A 19,801-nucleotide genomic window follows, 5' to 3' on the forward strand; every position below is an offset into this window, starting at 1 on the left:
AGAAAAGGAACTCATCTGCTCAGTTAATTTTTTGAAGAGCATATTTTTAATTTGGCAAGATAAATGTTCTATGTTTTCTCTCTAGTTATTGATGAAAAAATTTCAAAATAAAATGAAGTATGTTTTAAACTTTAACTTGTTAGAGTGTTGAAGAGGGAAAAGTCTTATACTTAGAGAATCATGTTCAGCTTTATATTAGTAATAACTGTCTTATTTATTTTTCATACTGTTTCTTAGCCATAATCATCCAGGAATGTAGAAATGTAAAAACTTAGAAAGGGTCTTATAGGATCTTCGAAGTTGAAGGATCATCTAATCCAGTGCTTATCAAGTATTACTTACTGTGACCTAAAGTATAAAAAATGTTTTATATCATGGCCCAATGTACATTATGTGTGTGTGTGTGTGTGTGTCCCAAGCAAAAGTTTCACAAAGTGATAATTACCTTCAATGTGAAACACACTTCACCATGTTTGATTTTATTGTTATTTTTTATCTTTTAAAATTGTTTCTTCTAGCTAGGCATGGTGGTGTTTGGGTAATCCCAGCTGTTCTGGAGGCTGAGGTAGGAGGATTGCCTCAGCCAGGAGATCAAGAGGCCAGCCTTAGCAACATAGGAAGACCCAGTTTCAAATTAAGAACAAAAAAAATTGTTATGTTTTTTATTACAGAAGTCATTTCTCCATCAGCAAGGTATTTGCCATCTCAGGAATACCTTTACTTTTCCATGTATTGTCTGTCTACCCTTACTTCTCCCATACTCACCAAAATTTCTGATAAGTTTCAGAGAGTACAGTAAGATAAGACCAAAACAGCCATCTCTTTGACTTTTTGAATATTCTTTTTTTTTTTTTTTGAGACTGAGTTTCATTCGTTGCCCAGGCTGGAGTGCAATGGCACAATCATTGCAACCTCCACCTCCTGGGTTCAAGTGATTCTCCTGCCTCAGCCTCCCAAATAGCTACGATTACAGGCATGTGCCACCACACCTGACTAATTCTGTATTTTTAGTAGAGACAGGGTTTCTCCATGTTGGTCAGGCTGGTCTTGAACTCCAGACCCCAGGTGATCTGCCTGCCTCAACCTCCTCAAGTGCTGGGATTACAGGTGTGAGCCACTGTGCCCGACCTCTTTTTTTTTTTTTTTTTTTTTTTTTGAAGACACAGTATTGCTCTGTTGCCTAGGCTGGAGTGCAGTGGTGATTTCTCAGATCACTGCAACCTCCACCGCCCTGGAATCAAGTGATTCTCTTGCCTCAGCCTCATGAGTAGCTGGGATTACAGGAGTGCATTACCACACCCAGCTGATTTTTTGTATTTTTAGTTGAGGCGGAGTCTCACCGTGTTGCTGGTGAGACCTGACCTCAAGTGATCCATGTTACTAGTCTCAAACTCTTGACCTAAAGTGATCCGCCTGCCTCAGCCTCCCAAAGTTCTGGGATTACAGGCTTGAGCCACTGCCCCCGGCCCTTTTTAAATATTCCTAATCACTAAGGATATTGATGAGAGATCACTGATTAACTTGTAATACGTAATGGAAGATGGAATAACAAAAACATAAGTCAAGAAGAAAAGAAAAGAAAGTTGAAATCACTGATTAAAATACATAAAAGAAATGATATTAATGCCAAATTGAAAGAGGGAAGGAAGATTTTTCTATATAAATGAATATGGTTTCAATACTCTTGAAATGAATATCAACTTTTCCAGGAAATGGAATTACCTTTTTAGAAAACATAATAAGCAGAATGGAATTATTCAATTAAAATATACAACAAGATAATTTCTAATGATTTTTTGAAGAAAACAAAGAACATTTCCAGATATTACTGAGTCTATTAATTTCCCCTTACATTTATATTTTTATTAAAAATGTGCAGGACAAGGTATTAAATGAATTACCTATTTACTTTTTTATTGTTTTAATCTTCTCTGAGCTTCTATATTTAACCATTAATGACTTTTTTCTTTCAAGCAAAAGAACTGATTGTTCTTTCATGCTGTTTGTGGTGTCATATAATCGGTGTGGCTGATACTCATACAGTCAACAGTTACGGATCCTATCTCACACTTTATAATTTCTACCCAGGTTGAAATTCTCCCAAGTAATAACTATTTTGGCCCATCAGAAACACAGTTGGACAATCTAGGCTTGTAATCAGTGCTGGCTTATAAAAGGCATAATGATTTCTTCTAGTCAGTACTGAATATTATTATACTATTCTGATCCTGTAGATATTGAAGATAATCTAAACTTGGCTTTTAATCTTGAATCAGGAGTTGGGTGAGAATTTGGGAATAAGAATGGAGACCATAGTCACCAGAGTTGATCTGCTTTGACCTTCAGAACTTGTCTTGGGATCCAGTGACTTTCTGTGTATACTTTTATAATACTTTTTAAAGTAATATGGATGGTGTTCCCTATCAAGTTTTCATATACTAATTATATTTGATTATTTTAAAAAGTACTTACTTAATATTCATTCCTATTCTTAAGTGTAAGCAGTGAATTGCTTTGAAATAGAATTTAATGTCTAGTTGATCTTAAGTTACAAAGTAGATTTTTTTGTCACTACAGGAAAAGTATCTGAAATTTTACTGTAATAATTTTTCAATTTCTATACAGAATTTAATTTTAACTTTTGAGTAATGAATAATGACTTATTTGGCATTTATTAATGGGGCATATTGCTAAATAATTTTTCAAAAATACATGACCCTTATGTAACTTTATGTGTTCAAATAGCTAAAATTAGAACAGACTGTGGCTTCTAAGCCTGCCAGTTTGTTTGCCTTAGGCAGCTAATCAAACTCACAAATTTTTTATGCTCAAATGTTAAAGTGTCACATTAAAACAAGTAAAATAAGTCAAATTGTAAATGCTATATAGACTCTTGACCTTAATAACAATATAAAAATGAATATGTATCTATATCTGTCTATATTTCTTTTTTTTTAATTGCATTTTAGGTTTTGGGGTACATGTGAAGAACATGCAAGATTGTTGCATAGGTGCATATGTGGCAGTGTGATTTGCTGCCTTCCTCCCCTTCACCTATATCTGGCATTTCTCCCCATGCTATCTCTCAGTGTTTTAAAAATGAACATCTATATTTCAAAAAAGAACAGCATGTATTTTTCTAATGTACTCAAGTTAATACATTTTATACAGGGAAAATTAAAAACAAATGGTGTCATTTTATTAACTGTGTTACTTGTGTTATAGGAAATACTTTTTAGAAAAACATATAGGCAGATTTGCCTTCACTTTTCTATAAGTGTTAGTTTGATTTTGAACTTAGTTTTCAGTGCTTTTGTGTTTTCTATTTGAAAAGTTTCCTCTCTAGAAATGAGCAGCTTTGTCATAAATAAAGCCAGGAGAGTAATAGTTGAGCTGAAATTTCTCTCCAGAGTGGTGTAATTTGACTGTTAAAATGTTCTAATACTATTGTGTGTGTTTTACATTTTAATGTAATATTGAAAAAAGTATATATAGATATGCAATGAATAAATATATGCATATATTTATTATTTTTAATTTACAAATGAACTGAATGTTGGCTTCCCTCTTTTGAGGAAGCCTTGGCATGTTGCATGGCCTAACTTGGCTAGTGCTTGTTCTAGCTGTGAATTATAATTAACTACTGATGGGAGTATAAAAAGGATCTGACTTACAAGCTGCCATTTTTGCATCCCAGTATGTGAACCAAATCCAACTACCTCAATCTTTGTAACATAGCAAAGCTAAAAATGCAAATTCTGCCTCATTAATAACCAGGACTATTTCTCAGAGCTGACAAACAATGATTATGAGGATATTATACAATCTGTTCTGTATGAATTACTCTATTAGTATTATGATAATATTGGCAGCATTGCCCTACCATGTTCAGATTTAGACATTTTTACTAATTCTTTCATATTTTCTGAGGTCAGACTCATTCTTTTTATCTGCTAAATTTGTGTATGATATTGGAAAATTTATTTGAAGACAATGTGGTCATTCACACATTTCAGATTAAGTCTTTTCTGTTTATCTATCTATTGTTAGGTAACAATCCTCTCCCCAGATTTAGTGGCTTAAAATAACATCATTTTATTATTTGTGATGATTCTTTGAGTTGACTTGGTTCAGTCAGTTGGCTGCTCTGCTCACATGGTGTAACTGAGGTCATTCATGCAGTTGCATTCAGCTATGAGCTCTGCTAGTAACAGAATGTCAAGATTATCTCTCATCCTCGGGGTTTCTCTCCGTGTAGCCTCTTGTCTGTCAGTCTAACCTGATCTTTTCTTTTAGCACAGCAAGTGGTTTCCAAGAGTACAGCTCCAATGTAGAGAGCTTATTAAGGTTTTGCTTTCATCACACATGCTAATCACTCAAAGCAAATCACATAGCCAAGCCCAGAAGGAATGTGGAAGGGGACTGTACAAGGACATGAATATTGATAGACATAGTCCACTGGGATCCACCAATCTCCATAACAAAATTTAGTGAAAAACAGCAGACAGTGAGTTTGGGTTGAATGGCAGAGTAAGAATCAGTATAATTTGAACCAAATAGTATTTTGTATAAATAATTTCATATACAAATTATAATTCGCAGTCTTAGTTTTATTTTATGTGGGGGTTACTGTTAAGAAATGGAGGAGAAAGGAAGTAGTACTGAAATAGAAAACATTGACTTTGTATCCTTTTAGTCTTTTATGAAAGATAAGTCTCTATAAAATAATATATTCCTTTTCTTTTGACAGAAGTGTTTCTAATATGTGTCATCAAAATGGATAAGATGTACCTAATCACCATTCACATGGCTTCTACTTGGAGTTTGATTTTCCTTCTCTTTTCCTTCTCCCTTGCCCATTCATTTTCATTTCCTCTCTCTCTTTCCCTCGCATGAACATGCATACACACACACACAGAAACACACACACACACACACACAGAAACACACACACACACAGAAACACACACACACAGAAACACACACACACAGAAACACACACACACACACACACCTTTTTGCCCATGTTATCATAATGCTCATGATGTGAAAGTGTTAATTATTGGAAATGGAAATAATTTAAATTTATGATATTTTGTATGTTGAGTAAGCTTCCAGATTCTTCAACTTACTACCATTTTTGGTACATTAAATGTTCTGTCAGATAAAACAGCTGAATCACTGGAAATTCTCATACTCCTAATTTGAAGTGGAAAAATAACAATTTTCTGGGGCTTTACGAACTGTATAGAGAGACGAATGTGGCCTCATATCTTAGACATCATCTAGCTATCTCTATGCCCTCAAATTATAGCATCCCATTTTAAACCTACACTCAAAATGCTTTTCTTTTTCTGTGGAAATTGTCTGTTACTTACTTGTTACTATTTTTCTTTCTCTAGTCACCATAATATTTTTTTTTCTTTTCCTCTCTTTTGAATATTATTTCACCCTGACAAACCAGTTCATATGCCACCAGGTATTTGGCAAGTAGTTTGTTGACAAAAAGGTTTTAGGGAACCCCCATAGTATTCTCAGTAAGAACAACTTTGGAATCATCCAGCTCTACATTCTGGTCCTCGCCTGGCTGATTATTGGCTGTTAACCTGGAATATTCTTCCATGCCTCTAAGCCTGTGAACATTCATTTGCAAAAGCTTATGGCAAAGTGTCCTTGTGGTGCTTGCATATACTAAATACAATAACTCTTGCACAAATTATTTGCATTGTGCCTGACAGTAAGAACTATAAGTTTTATTATATCTTTTAACCCCTTAGGTGAAATGAAGAATTAAAATAAAGAGAAAACTTCCAGCATATTCAATTAAAATTTCTCAGATCATACAAGGACCATGGTTGATTTGACCCCTTCTTTATGGAGCTAATATTTATCTAGAAACTGCAATGAAATAATGCAAGAACAAAGGACAGGAAGAGAAAGCAGTGATCCTGTGATCATTCAAATGTGATAATACAGGCAGGGTAGAAAGGAAAAGAATGAGGTCATGGGTCAACTAACCTTTGGAACTATTTTTAGCCTCAGAAGCTTTTATCCCCCTTATAAATTCCATACTTCAAGTTCCAGAATCTAAAATTCTATTCCAGATGATAACTGTTGTGCTGTTTCAGGTTGTGAAAATTCATTTATTCATATACTTAATTTTACCTTTGACCAAACCTCAAAAAGAACGACTGCCAAAATGTATCACAACCTGTTTTCTCAAATGTTTTTCTCATTATCTTCTTTAAAATTTCTCTCTAAAAACATCATAGAGACAACTGTCATTAGGCTAATTGCATGGACTCATATGTGAAGCTTATGGCAATAACAGAGCAGTCATAGAAAGAACGAGGTGCAGTATGTTTTAAAATGCAGCATGCGCAGTGCTGTCAAGTCCAGCCACGCTGTCAAACTTGAACTAACAGCTGTGATGAACAGAATGTTGTGTTATTTCCTTTGCAGTGAAAATGAATTGACAGTTATTTATAGCAAATAATTAATGTAACATTTTGTAAAAGTAAACACGATTTCATTCCTTGAGAATCTGTTATAAAGGAAAGAAAGATGATAGGAGATGAAGGATACTTTTGACCAACAGAAAAGGCTTGAAGGGAAATAGAAGATGTCTACGACTAAAACGCTATCTTCCAGACTATATAGACATACCATCAACTCTGAGAATAAAAGTTGAAGAGTTAAAAATTTTTAAAGGAAACAAACCCATCCTCACAGTGATTATAAATATGTGGAATATCTCTGTGAAGACTATATTGTCTGATTTTGTTAATATAGTAAGTGAAAATCATGACAATTTCATGTAATTCTGATTTTTGAGTTAATTATTTAAAATAAGAGAGTAGAAAGAGGTAGGGAGGGACATAAGGAAGGAAGGAAGAAAGGAAGAAACTATATATTAATCCAGTAAACATGATGCTGATTTTTTTTCTGCTACATCAATAACACATTCATAATATCACATGGTCAAGTGGCTGGTTAGATATATTGGAGGTTGTTTTGGAATTGGGTGATGCAAAAGAAGTAAACTTGGCTAAATGATTTGTCTCAAACCCTTATCACATGTTAGCTGGTTAAGTGTTTTTGTATCGTATGTTTGATTATCAGGCTTGTATCTGAACAACTGACTTGTTCAAAAAATAATTTCTGAATGATGATATTTAGTATTAATAAACTAGTGGTAATCATTCTAAGAAAATATTATTCCCAGGATAGTCAGAAATCATCACTACTTTCCAGTTGTACCTGAAATATCCTCCTCTGTTCAGCTGTACACCCCTTTGATCTGGACACCCAACATCCCACCTGTACCTGAAGGTTTTACCTTCAGACAATGGAAGAAAGTCATGGCGATTTTCTCCTGCTCACATTGTAGATTTTACTTTTCAGTGTAACTTTGATAACTTAAGAATTCATCTTATTTTTCAGAATAACTGTATGAATTCTTTAAGAAGCCATGCCATTATTTAAGCTCATTTGAATATATACTGTGTTATAGCTGCTAAGTGAGGTATCTCTGAAACTGTCATTCAAGAAAGCCAGTGAGCTACTGTCCATGACCCAGCTTTCATTACTGTACTAAACGATCATTAAAAGACACATCATCAAACCAAACTCTTTATTTTCTTCAACAGCGTAAGTTTGAGCAAAGGTAGCAAGCGTCTCTGATACTGGCAACTTGAAGAATACCTTTCACACCATTAAAGTGGTGGAAGAATTGCTTCTGTAGCAATCATTTTATTTTATTTATGTACGTGTGTGTGTGTGTGTGTGTGTGTGTGTGTGTTTGTATGTGTTATGTGTATATATAATATACGTATTGATCCTTGGTGAAAATTTCTGTCCAAAAACCTTCTATAGTAAATGTTCAAAAAAAATTTGATGAAAGACCATCTACTATGGGCCAGATCTCTGTGTGTGATGCAAGACTTATAAAATATGGTTCCTGTTTGGGAGTATTGATGAGGAGACTCTATATACTGAAGAAGGGAAAGGTAATAGAGGTAGTAAATAAACATAAAATATGCTGTGTGAATGAACTCAAAGGTGACACTGTGACAAACAAATAAGATAAGGGTGGCAGGGCGGAGGTTCTGCAGTGTGTTTACATCTCACGCACTCAGGAGCTAAGTAGAGGATCTGAGACTGAACTGTTGGCTTCATTCTCAGTTGCCTACAGTATAGGCCTCCTCCTCATGTTAATAACAGTAGAAAATTCACATTTTACTATTACCTATCTAGAGAGGGATTCAGAAAAGATTTTAATAAGATGCCAGGAATGAGCTCCAAAGGGGATGAAATTAGATGATAAAGCATGGAGATTATCTTAAGTCTATGAGCTTGGTTGTTGAATGGGTTCTACAGTCTCCCTCTATAAATAATTTTAATTTGTGTGATAGCCTAAATGTTCTTATAAATTCACATTTTCCACGTGGTGGTCATCAGTGCATGGGAAACATAACAGGTTGAAGTAGAAAATCATTATTATTTTGTGGTGACTTTTGTAAAAGTAGTTGTGTCCTAAAACTTTGTTGCTTTCCCTGCCTCCTTTTGCTTCCAATGAAGGTCAAGCCACCATTTGCAGTGATTTAGATATGTAGGAAGAATTCACTGGGGCTACCAGAGGCTGGAAGGTGGGAAGAGGGAGAGGAGCAGAAAGAATAACTAATGGGTACTAGGCTTGGTACCTGGGTGACAAAATAATCTGTACATCTGCCCTTTGTGACATGAGTTTACCTATGTGGCAGACCTGCACATGTATCCCTGAAGCTAAAATAAAAGTAAAAAACTAAAAACAAATAAATAACCCAAAAAATGAATTTACTATTTATGAAGGATGACTGGGACAAGGTTTGGGGCTTATGCAAAAATAAACAGCAGAGACGGTAAGTTGTATGTAAGTCTACACGTGATTTAGTTTAGAGTTATCAGTTAAAGTCTAGCTCATTGGAAATTTTAAAGTAATATTGAGAAACTAGTAGATTATTTTAGCAAAAGTTCTAGCTGTACATTTTGGGCTAATTAGTTGGTCAATGGATTTGGGTGACCTGAGTAAATAAGTAACATAACAAAAACTGTGTTTCACCAGGTTGACCAGCGAGTGCCACCTAGAACTTCTTGGACAAAAGGGAGAACGCAGTCAGGGAAACCATTTCCTAGATTTGGAATCATTCCTCTTACTGTCTATTGTAGTGACCAAGCATGAGTTGGCGAGGACTTGGACTAAGATGATAGCATAGGGAATGGCAAGGAAGTGGAAGAATTGCCAGAACCTGGTAACTTTGAGTATATGAATATATAGTACAATGATCCTCAACATTTGTTTAGTATTAACCTGAAAATTTGTGGATTTATTTTTATTTCATTTAATGTCAACCATTTTATAAAGCATAGGTACTAATGTCATTATAAGTTAAGCACTTTTTTTAAGATCACATAGTTACCAATTTTCAGAACCAGAACCCAAACCTTAGGTCTATCTGAACCCAAGCTATGTTGTAAAGAATATGGACTTATCAAAGGCAAAAATAAAATGTGATGCAAACATTTCTAGCTAGGAGACAGATGCTCATGTGAAGTCTGGTTTAACATTGATCACTGGAAAAGGTCTAACGTATTTTTTCTTCTCTTATTTTTTCTAGTGCGACTTCATGATAGCATATCAGAAGAGGGTTTTCACTACTTGGTGTTTGATTTGTAAGTATATATTCTGTATTCATTTATCTTTGCAATCTAATTGAGGACCATTTTGAATTAATAATTTTTCTTATTGTACAGTCCAAATTACTGACTGCTACAATATTTCTTAATATTCTTCAAGTAACATTCAACTCTTCTTTTGAAAAGAGAATACTACTCAGCGTTTTTTTACTTAAAATTTAAATTAAGCTTAATTTGAATTAACCTTAACCTAAGTGAAATAGTTATTTTTCTTTGTGTTGTCTATTGTGATGCCATAAGTGGTTCTCAGTTTTAGCTTGTAGCATAAAAATGTTTGACATAGCAGAATTTTCCATTTAATTTTTTATTATATATAATTTATTGTCTTAATGTAAAAAGAAGACTCAAGGAAGAAACTTGGATTACCAAAATTGATTTAAACTATTCAAGACTTTTAAAGTAAGGTGCCATCAGCAAGAATGAAGGGAAAATAATGACTCTTGGCAGGGATATAGTAAAGCAGGCCACACATATGGTTGGTAGGAGTTTAATAAGAACATACTTTCTGGAAATCAATTTGGTGCTACTGTGCTCATCAAAGGGAATTTAAAAATGTTTGTATCACTTGACTTAGTAATTTTACTTCTCAGAACACATTCCATGAAAAATATACCCTAAATTCAGTTAAAATTTTATGCCAAAAGATGTTCATTGCATCATCTTTTATAATGGAGGAAAAAAGAAAAGAAAGAAACGAACTTAAGGATCCAATTATAGAGAAATAATTTCATAATTATAGTATATTCATGTAATAGACTACTATCTAGCATTTAGTGTGATGCCACAAAGGGTTTTGGGAAAGATTTAAAAAATTATTTCACATAATATGAGTTTGAATGTAGGCTAATACTAAGTTTGGTTAATTCAATATTTCAATGATGTCATTAAGAAAGCACGTTCTTTCCGTCTGTCTGTTTTTAGTAGTATGTGGGTTTGTCTTCATGTTTGGCTTCCCCTTATGGTCTGAAGTCGACTGCCACAGTTTCAGTTATCACAGTGACTTCCAAAGGCAGAAAAAGGGGAATTGAAATTCTATTGCGTAAGTTTTTATTCATGGAGAAATCTTTCTCAAGAGCCTCTCAGAAGATATCTGTTCAAGAATCCTTAACTGGAACTGCTTCTCAAGCCCACACTAAACCAGGCATTTGTTAAGGGAATGAAATTACAACTGGCATTGACAAACCATAATTTAGTTGATGGATCTTGTGAGGGAACTGGCCTCCTCCAAATCATGTGATACCTAGTCCAGAAGAAAATTGTGATTTCATTATTAAGAAAGAATGAAAGTTTTGTCTTTGGGGTAGGCAGCCAAGTATGTCTGCCATATTTAGAATAGACACTAAAGCTCTACTCATGCACAATGCTACTGCACAGGCTCCTCTCCACAGACCCAGTCCATCCATGGCTTCCTTATGTGGCCATAGTTTCGTATAGCTCTATGTTGTTCTAATAGTCCTTCCTCTTCAGTCCTTTCTCAGCTCTTGTTTTTACCTTTTCCATTGTTTTTTCTTCCTTCCCAATGTTCACGTCCCTTCTTTTATGATTTTCTTTCTTGAGCTTTCTTTAGCCATTCTTTTAGGGTAGGTATGCTAGCAACAAATTCTTAGTTTTCCTTTTTCTGAGCATGTCTTGATTTCTGCTTTATTCCTGAATGATATTTTGCCAGATATAAAATACCAGGTTGAGAGTTCTTTCAATGTTGTGCCACTTCCTTCTGGATTCCTTGGTTTTTGATGAGACATCTTTGCCATTCTAATTGTTCTTCCCCTAAAGATAATGTATAATTTCTCTCTGGTTGCTTCAAAGTTTTTTGTTGTTGTTGTTGTTTTCTTTTGCGTTGTTTTTTTCAGGTGTCTGTGATGTATCTTGCTTGGCTTGGATTTCTTGGAGTTTACTTATTTGGGGTTCAGTTAGCCTCTTGAATGTGTACATTTTTGTCTGCCAAACTTGGGAAACTTTTGGACATTGTTTCTTTGAGTACCTTTTTAGCCCCACTTTCTTCGTCCATTCCTTTTCGAACTCTCATGACATGAATGTTGGATCTTTTGTTAGAGTCTAAGTGATCCCTGAGGCTCTGTTTTTTGTTGTTATTGTTTTCACTAGTCTGTTGTCTGTCTGTTGTTTAGTTTGGGTAATTTATTATTGTTCCATGTTCAAGTCTGATTGTCTAATTCTGTCCTCTGTTTTTTTTTTTTTTTTAATTCTGCTGTTGAGCTCATCCATTGAGTTTTTTATGTCAGTTGTATTTTTCAGTTCTCCAGTCCCTTTTCTTCTTTATAGCCTCTATTTCTTTCCCAAGATTCCCTTTTGTTTGTTTCAAGTATGTTTTGTTTGTTTCAAATATGTTTATAAGTGCTCACTGAAGCATTTTTTATTAAGGCAGATTAAAAATCCATATCAGATAATTCTGACAGCATTGTTATCTTGGTATTGCTGCCTGTTAATTATCTGCTCAGTCAAATTGAGATTTTCCTGGATCTTGATACGATGAGTGATTTTTGGATTATATCCTGAACATTTAGGGTATTATTTTATAATACTCTAGATTTAATTAACTCTTCTCTTTAGCAGACCTTCTCTAATACCAGTGTAAGAAGGTGCCATCTTATTACTGACTGACAGGGGTTGAAGTCCAGATTCCCCACGCAGCCTCCACTAATATGCCCGGTGGTGTCTCCTTGCTGCTGGGTGAGGTTATGGAAACACAGGGATTTTTTCGTTTTTCTATATTTAATGGGAGAAATACACGTATCGTATTTTTTTTTTTTAAGCATCAGACCTGTTGTCATTTCTCAATAGATTTAATTTGTCAGATCTCCTTTGCTTTGTAGATAAGGTATGATATTATAAACAGAGATGTGTCCTTCATGCTAACACTTCTGTTAGTTCTCATTACTTAAGTAATATCATTCTGAATTGAGTTTGATTATAGCTCAGGGAGGAAACACTTTTTTTCTAGTCTTTTAGGTTCAGTGCCTGGGGCATGAGAATTTAACTAACAAGAGAGAGATTAACAAGAGAAAAGACATACAATTTTTATTAATGTTTATGTGCATGAGAGTTCACAGAAAAGAAGCAAAACTCAAAGAAGCAGTAGGCTTGGGCTTTTATACCATTTTAACAAAGGAAAGAGAATCTGGGCTTCAAGAGACAATGGAGAATTGACTTATGGAAAGTGACTAGTAAATATATGAAGGAACTAATGGAAGGTAAGGGCTATTTTAGTAAGATCTGTTTATGCAAACTCATCTGCTGTCGACTCCCTGTCTTCTACGATGAGTCTGTCTTTCTCACTGGTATCTGGGAAAGGGAGCATCTTCCTCAAAGGGAAATTTATACCCTGCTTTTAGGCAGATAAGAGAGGGAAGGTAATTCTCTCTATTACCTGTTGATTCTCACTTAGCTTTAGCTCCAAATAATCCTTATGCCAAAGTGATATATTTGGGGGTGATATATTTGGGGGTGATATATTTTGATCTCCTTCTGCTGCAAGAAGCACTTCAGTGTTAGGTCAAATCCTTCTACTATGCCAGTTTTCCATAGTCAGCAAGCTATTTCTATCTACACTTTAAAATGTATAGATTCTGTACTCCTTATTAAATTAAGGGCATGATAAGAATCACATAGTTTATTTTTTCTTGTATCATTTTTTAGAAATTCAGCACAATAATTGAAGAACATAAAGCAGTTCACATGAAAGCAAAATAAGCTTTTTAACTAAAGTGGATCATGTCTGTGTCAATCATATTTGTTTGGGTTATTAATGTCTCTGAAACCGAAGTGAAGAGGGTGAAAGTTTACATGCAAACCATATAAACTTGAAATATGCTGCAATAGACAACTGAGCTTCTGCTTCTGGAACGAAGGGCTCAAATTCTTCTTGATTATTCTTTAGTATTTAAAGTTTAAGAGGAGCATTTATCCTGAAATGATCTACCAGTAAACGAGATTAATAAACTAGTTAAACACAGTCCAGCATTAGAACAATTGAAAAACCATGGTTAAAAGTATACATTTTCAATAACTGAAAAGAGAGCATAATAGATATAAGTGTCTAATTTCTCAAAATTATGTGATCTATGAAAAGGAAAGGTAAACAGCTTTCGAAAAATGCACATTTTAAATATAGATAAGAAACATACATTGATATCTTAAAGATACCAATGAAATAGTCGTATGGAAAAGTGCAGCCATTTACCCAATCAGTTCCAATATAAAATAACCACTTGAATTCCCAAAGAAGGGATGTTCCTTGTGTTCCTCCTTTTGATGACAGTTTTGGCATTGTGGTACTTGCACATATTTCCTGTGGAATGTTAGCTATTCAGAATCTAATGGAAGTTCTATTTTTATAGGTGCATTGAGTCTTCTTCTAATGAAATGGTTTTTACTTTCTAAAAAGCAAAACAAAGGAGCACATGAGTTCTATGGGAAAAAAGTTTCTTCTTTTTTTTTCTTTCTAAATTTTATTTTATTATAGAGATGAGTCTTGTTATGCTGCCCGGGCTGGTCTCAAACTTCTGGTCTCAAGCTGTCCTCCCTCCTTAGCCTCCCCAAGTGCTGAGACTACAGGTCTGAGCTACCATTCCCAGCCTCTTCTTGCTTTAAATTTATATATTTTTATTCAGATATCTAACCATTTTCAACTATAAGGCATCAGTAGTCTCTTTTGCAAATAAATTCAGGAATGAGTGGAAAAGGCTTTTATGAAAGCAAAGTCATCTTCACAGCAAATAATGAACTGCCCTGATTCTTTTTAAACAATCTTTTCCAGGGTTTGTGCCTACCAGGGTTTCTAGGCATACCTCAACAGCTCTGGAGAATAAGCAGGGGCTAAGTTTATAGAGATTCCAATTTATCTAAGACAAGATGAGAAAGATAAGATGAGAAAGTGAAGAAATGGAGCTAGATTATAGTCCCCAAGGGAGAGACCTTCAGGCAGAGACTTTAGGCTTAAGCAGATAAGACAGATCACAGATCAAGTTCATTTCTAGGGCAGTTGATAAATAAGGCTTTAACACAGGCAGTCACCTGAACATATGTGTTAGCATTGAGAAGTTGTTTTCTCTCTACTCATTTTAGGTTCATCGTCTGGGACTGCGTAAATTAGATTGACAGGAGACAGATTAAGAAGAAAAAAACAGAAGTTTATTAACGTGTATTATGTGTTTATATGGAAGCACTCAGAGATGAGTAACTCAAAGGGGTGGTTAGAACTTCGGCTTATATATCATCTTAAAAGAACAATAAATTCTTAGATAAGAGTCAAAACAAAGGAAAAGGACTTTGAGTCTATAGGAACAGCAAGCTGTGTGAAGGTTAATATATGAGGATAATTAATGACAGATAATGGCTGGTTTTAGTCAAGTTTCTTAATGTGGATTCCTCTGGTGCAGCCTCCAGGCTCAGGCTGGGGGTTGTCACTGACTTCTGCCTTCCCTGGAGAGAAGGCAGGAGAGAAAAGTCTACAAATTTATGGCCTGGTTTTAGGCAAATAGAGGGAAAGCAAAGAACTTTTTCTTATCTGCTTCTTCGCAATTGCCTTCAGCAAAAAAGAATTTTTACAAGTGGCATATTTTGGAATGACATATTTTGTTACCCTTCGTTAGCGACATAGATTTCAGGAGCTGTATGTCAGAGAAAATCAGTATTATGTGTTTGTTGAATGAATACTTGTTCAAGAGACTAAAAAACAAAAAATCAATAATTACAGTATAGTACACCATGTGCCGTGATATTATTCTGTGTAGACAGCTTGAAGCAAAGATGGACTTGGTTTAGACATAGCTTAGCCAAGTTAGAAGTCACTGAAGTAAGGTGTTGGTAGGAATAAAAAAAAGAACTAAAATAGTTTAATCCCTTTGAAAATACTTTATAGAACATAGCTGAGTCTATGAATTTTGTTTTGTGATGGTAATTTATATTTAAGAAACAGGCTGGGCACAGTGGCTCACACCTCTAATCAGGTGTACTTTGGGAGACTGAGGCAGGAGAACTCTTGAGCCCAGTAGTTCAAGACAAGCCTGGGCAACATAACAAGAGTCTGTATCTACAAATTTTTTAAAATTAGCCAGTGGTGATGGCTCGTGCCTATAGTCCTATCTACTAGGGCAGCTGAGGTGGAGAATCACTTGAGCCCAGGAGTTCGAGGCTGCAGTGAGCTGTGATCATGCCACTGCACTCTAGGCGACAGAGCAAGAACCTATCTTAAAAAATGAAAAAAAATAAAGAAGAAGAAACAGTTAATCTACACAAAATGGAAGACATTTTAAGTAACAAACCCTGATGCTGTAAATGTACTTAACATCTGGGCTATTTTTAAATGAAATTTAATGTTCCTTATAGTGAAAACCCATGAATCTAGAATTTGTGTGTGTCTCATGTGGGAAAAATACTGGTTTCCCAGTAGTTATACTAACAATTTTAGTATGTGTTTTTGTTTTGTTTTGTTTTGTTTTGCCTCGTGAAAGGACACATCTGAATAGTGTTCTTTTAATTGAAAAATGAATAAAACAATTAATGATTTTATTATATATTTTAAGTAAGAACATTTTAAATGGTTATAACATTCTGTCCTTTTAATAGAAAGGGATACTCTGTCATATACTTTTGGTTCTTTCCTGAGTGGAAGGCAAAATACAAGTTTAAGTTTTCTCTATTATGGTGCTCCACAGCGGCAAACTAAATCCTTCTACCCATGCATCGTGTTTCCTTTATGTTCATGAGCACTTTCAGTGCGTGTGGGATAAGATGTAAGCTTGTCTGCTAAGGACTCTTTAGTTACAACCTACAGAAGGAGGAAGCTGCTTCGTGATCAATACTATTTGATATCAGAATTTTTGTCAGGGATAATTGTCATAAATTCCAGAGGGCCTATTTCTATTTTATTTGTTCACTTCAGTAATTTTTATTCTTTGATGAGAATAAGGATTTCTTCTTAATATATCTATACCATCACATTAATTCTGTGGCTCATGCCTGTAATCCCAGCACTTTGGGAGGTCGAGGCAGGAGGATTCCTTAAGCCTAGGACCATAAGATCAGCCTGGGCAACAGGCTGATGTTGTCAAAATGTTTTGTATGTCTACAAAAACATTTTTACAAAGTAGACGGATGTGGTGGCATGCACCTGAAGTCCCAGCTACTTGAGAGGCTGAGGTGAGAGATCACTTGAGCCCAGTTGATCAAGGCTGATTGTGCCAAGATTGTGCCACTGCAGCCTGGTTGACAGAGCAAGACTATGTCTCAATTTAAAATAATAATGGTAGTTATTATTATTATTGCCCTTTTGAATATAAATCTGGATTTCTTGGTGTTATATTACTTCCATATTTGTTATATTCATCTTCATGAAGTGAGAGAAAATATTGTGGAATAGAGGACTTTTTGAAACTTTGGCAATTCTTTTTAAACTTTTAATAAAGTTTAATTTTTAGACCAGTTTCAAGTTTACAGCCAAAATGAGTGGAAATACAGAAAGTTCCCATATACCTTTATCTCTACGAGTGCACAATCTCCTTCACTATCAAAATCCGTATCCAACATTAGTACATTAGTTACAGTAGTACATACTACTGTATACACCTACTGTGGTACATGATTATCACCTAGAGTCCTTAATTTATACGAGGGTTCACTCTATGTTTTACATTCTATGGGTTTTAAAAAATGTATGATGTTCTGTAATAACAATTGTAGGATCATACGGAATAGTTACATTGCCCTAAAAATCTTCTGTCTTCTGCCTGTTCTGTCCTCCTTACTCCTAACTCCTGACAATCACTAATCTTTTACTATCTCCATAGCGTTACCTTTTCCAGAATATTATTATATAGTTAGAATTATACAGTATATAGCCTCTTAGATTAATTTCTTTCACTTAGTAATAAAGTCAGCCCTTTAACAACATGGGTTTGAACTGTACAGGTCCACTTATACATGGATTTTCTTCTACCTTTGCCACTCCTGAGACAGTAAGACCAATCCCTCTTCCTCCTCCTCTTCAGCCTTCGGAATGTGAAGATGATGAGGATGAAGACCTTTATAATGATGCACTGTCACTTAATGAGTGTAAATTTATTATCTCTTATGATTTTTCTTAGTAACATTTTCTTTTCTCTGACTTACTTTATTGTAAGAATACAGTATATAATACATGTAACATATAAAATATGTGTTAATCAACTCTGTTATCCTTCAGGCTTCCAGTCAATAGAAGGCTATTAGAAGTTAAAATTGTGGGGAATCAAAAGTTATACAAGGGTTTTCAACTGTTGGGGGCTTGGTGCTCCAACCCTCATGTTGTTCAACAATCAGCTGTACCCATTTAGGTTTCTTCCATTTATTTTCGTGGCTTTATAGTGTATTTCCTTTTATTGTGGAATAATATTTCATTGTCTGGACATACCAGAGTTTATTGACTCACCCAATGAAGGACATTTTGGCAGCTTTTAAATTTTAGCAATTATGAATAAAGCTGCTATAAACATCCATATATAGGATTCTGCATAGACATAAGTTTTCAACTTCTTTGGGTAAATACCTAAATATGCTGCTGATGAATCATATGGTAAGTGTATATTTAGTTTTGTAAAACACTGCCAGTCTTCTTAAGTGGCTATACCATTTTGCATTTACACCAACATTAAATGAGAGTTCCTGTTGTTCCATATTCTTACCAGCATTTGATGTTATCAGTGTTCTTGATATTGACCATTTTAATAGGTATGCAGTGATATCCATTGTTATAATTTGAAATTTCCTAATGACGTACAACGATTAACGTCTTCTCATATGCTTGCTTACCATCTGCACATCTTCTGTGGTGAGGTGTCTGTCCAGGTCTTTCATCCATTTTTTTATTACATTGTTCATTTTCTTGTTAAGCTTTGAGAATGATTTGTATATTCACAGCACTTCAAAAGGCTGAGGCAGGCAGATCACTTGACATCAAGAGTTTGAGACCAGCCTGACCAACATAGTGAAACCCCATCTCTACTAAAATACAAAAATTAGCTGGGCATGATGGTACATGCCTATAATCCCAGCTACTTGAGAGACTGAGGCAAGAGAATTGTTTGAACCTGGGAGACAGAGGTTGCAGTGAGCTAAGTTCACATCACTACACTCCAGCCTGGGTGGCAGAGTGAGACTCCATCTCAAAACAAACAAACAAATGAACAAAGAGTTATTCGTATATTTTGGACAACAGAAGTTTTATCAGATGTGTCTTTTAGAAATATTTTCTTTCAGTCTGTGGCTTTTCTTATTCTCTCGACAGTGTTATTTGTAGAGTAGAAATTTTTAAGTTTAATGAAGTTTACCTTATCAGCTTGTTTCTTTCAAGGATTATGCCTTTGGTCTTATATCTAAAGAGTCATCAGCATACCCAAGATCATCTAAATAGTCTCCTGTGTTTTCTGGAAAGTTTTAGAGTTTTGTGTTTTACATAAAACATAGGTCTGTGATCTATTTTGAGTTAGTTTTTGGGAAGAGTGTAAGGTCTGTGTCTGAAATCATTTTTTTGTATGTGAATGTTCAGTTGTTTCAGCACAATTTATTAAAGAATGTTTGTTTGTTTTTACTAGTGTATTACCTTTGCTCTTTTGTCAAAGATCAGTTGATTACACTTACGTGGGTGTATTTCTGTATTCAAAGATTTGTTCTGTACCATTGATCTCTTTGTCTGTTCTTTTGCTAATAGCACAGTGTCCTGATTGCTGTAGCTTTGTGGTGAACCTCGATGTTGAGTAGTGTCAGTCCTCTATCTTTGTTCTTTTCTTTCAGTATTCTCTTGACCATTCTGGGCCTTTTGTCTTTTCATATGAACTTTAGATTGGTTGGTGTATATCCAAAAATAACTTGCTGAGATTTTGATTGGGATTTCATTGAATCTGTAGATCAGTTGTGTGTGCTCTGACTGCCCTCACTGACTGGCCATTCCCCCATTCCTTCCCCTTCCTCAGGCCTTCCTATTCCCTGAGGCACAAAGATGTTGGAATTAAACCAGTAACTAATTTTTCGTTGGCCTCTAGGTGCTCAAGTGACTGAAGTGAAAGGAAGAGTC

The 19,801-nt window shown here is 34.9% G+C and overlaps 1 protein-coding gene across 23 annotated transcripts in view; it reads left to right on the top strand.

Annotated features, from left to right (window-relative positions):
• The window catches only part of CAMK2D (calcium/calmodulin dependent protein kinase II delta), a 317,145-nt gene that overhangs the window by 149,576 nt on the left and 147,768 nt on the right, over positions 1-19,801 (top strand). For all 23 annotated transcript variants that reach the window (XM_012473885.3, XM_012473894.3, XM_012473893.3 and 20 more), the window contains exon 4: positions 9,657-9,711. In XM_012473885.3, the coding sequence (XP_012329308.1) occupies positions 9,657-9,711 (55 nt within the window). The remainder of the gene's footprint in view (positions 1-9,656; positions 9,712-19,801) is intronic.

This window comes from Aotus nancymaae, unplaced genomic scaffold (genome assembly GCF_030222135.1).
Source record: "Aotus nancymaae isolate 86718 unplaced genomic scaffold, 86718_ANA_hifiasm-v0.15.2.pri h1tg000033l, whole genome shotgun sequence".
NCBI lineage: Eukaryota > Metazoa > Chordata > Mammalia > Primates > Aotidae > Aotus > Aotus nancymaae.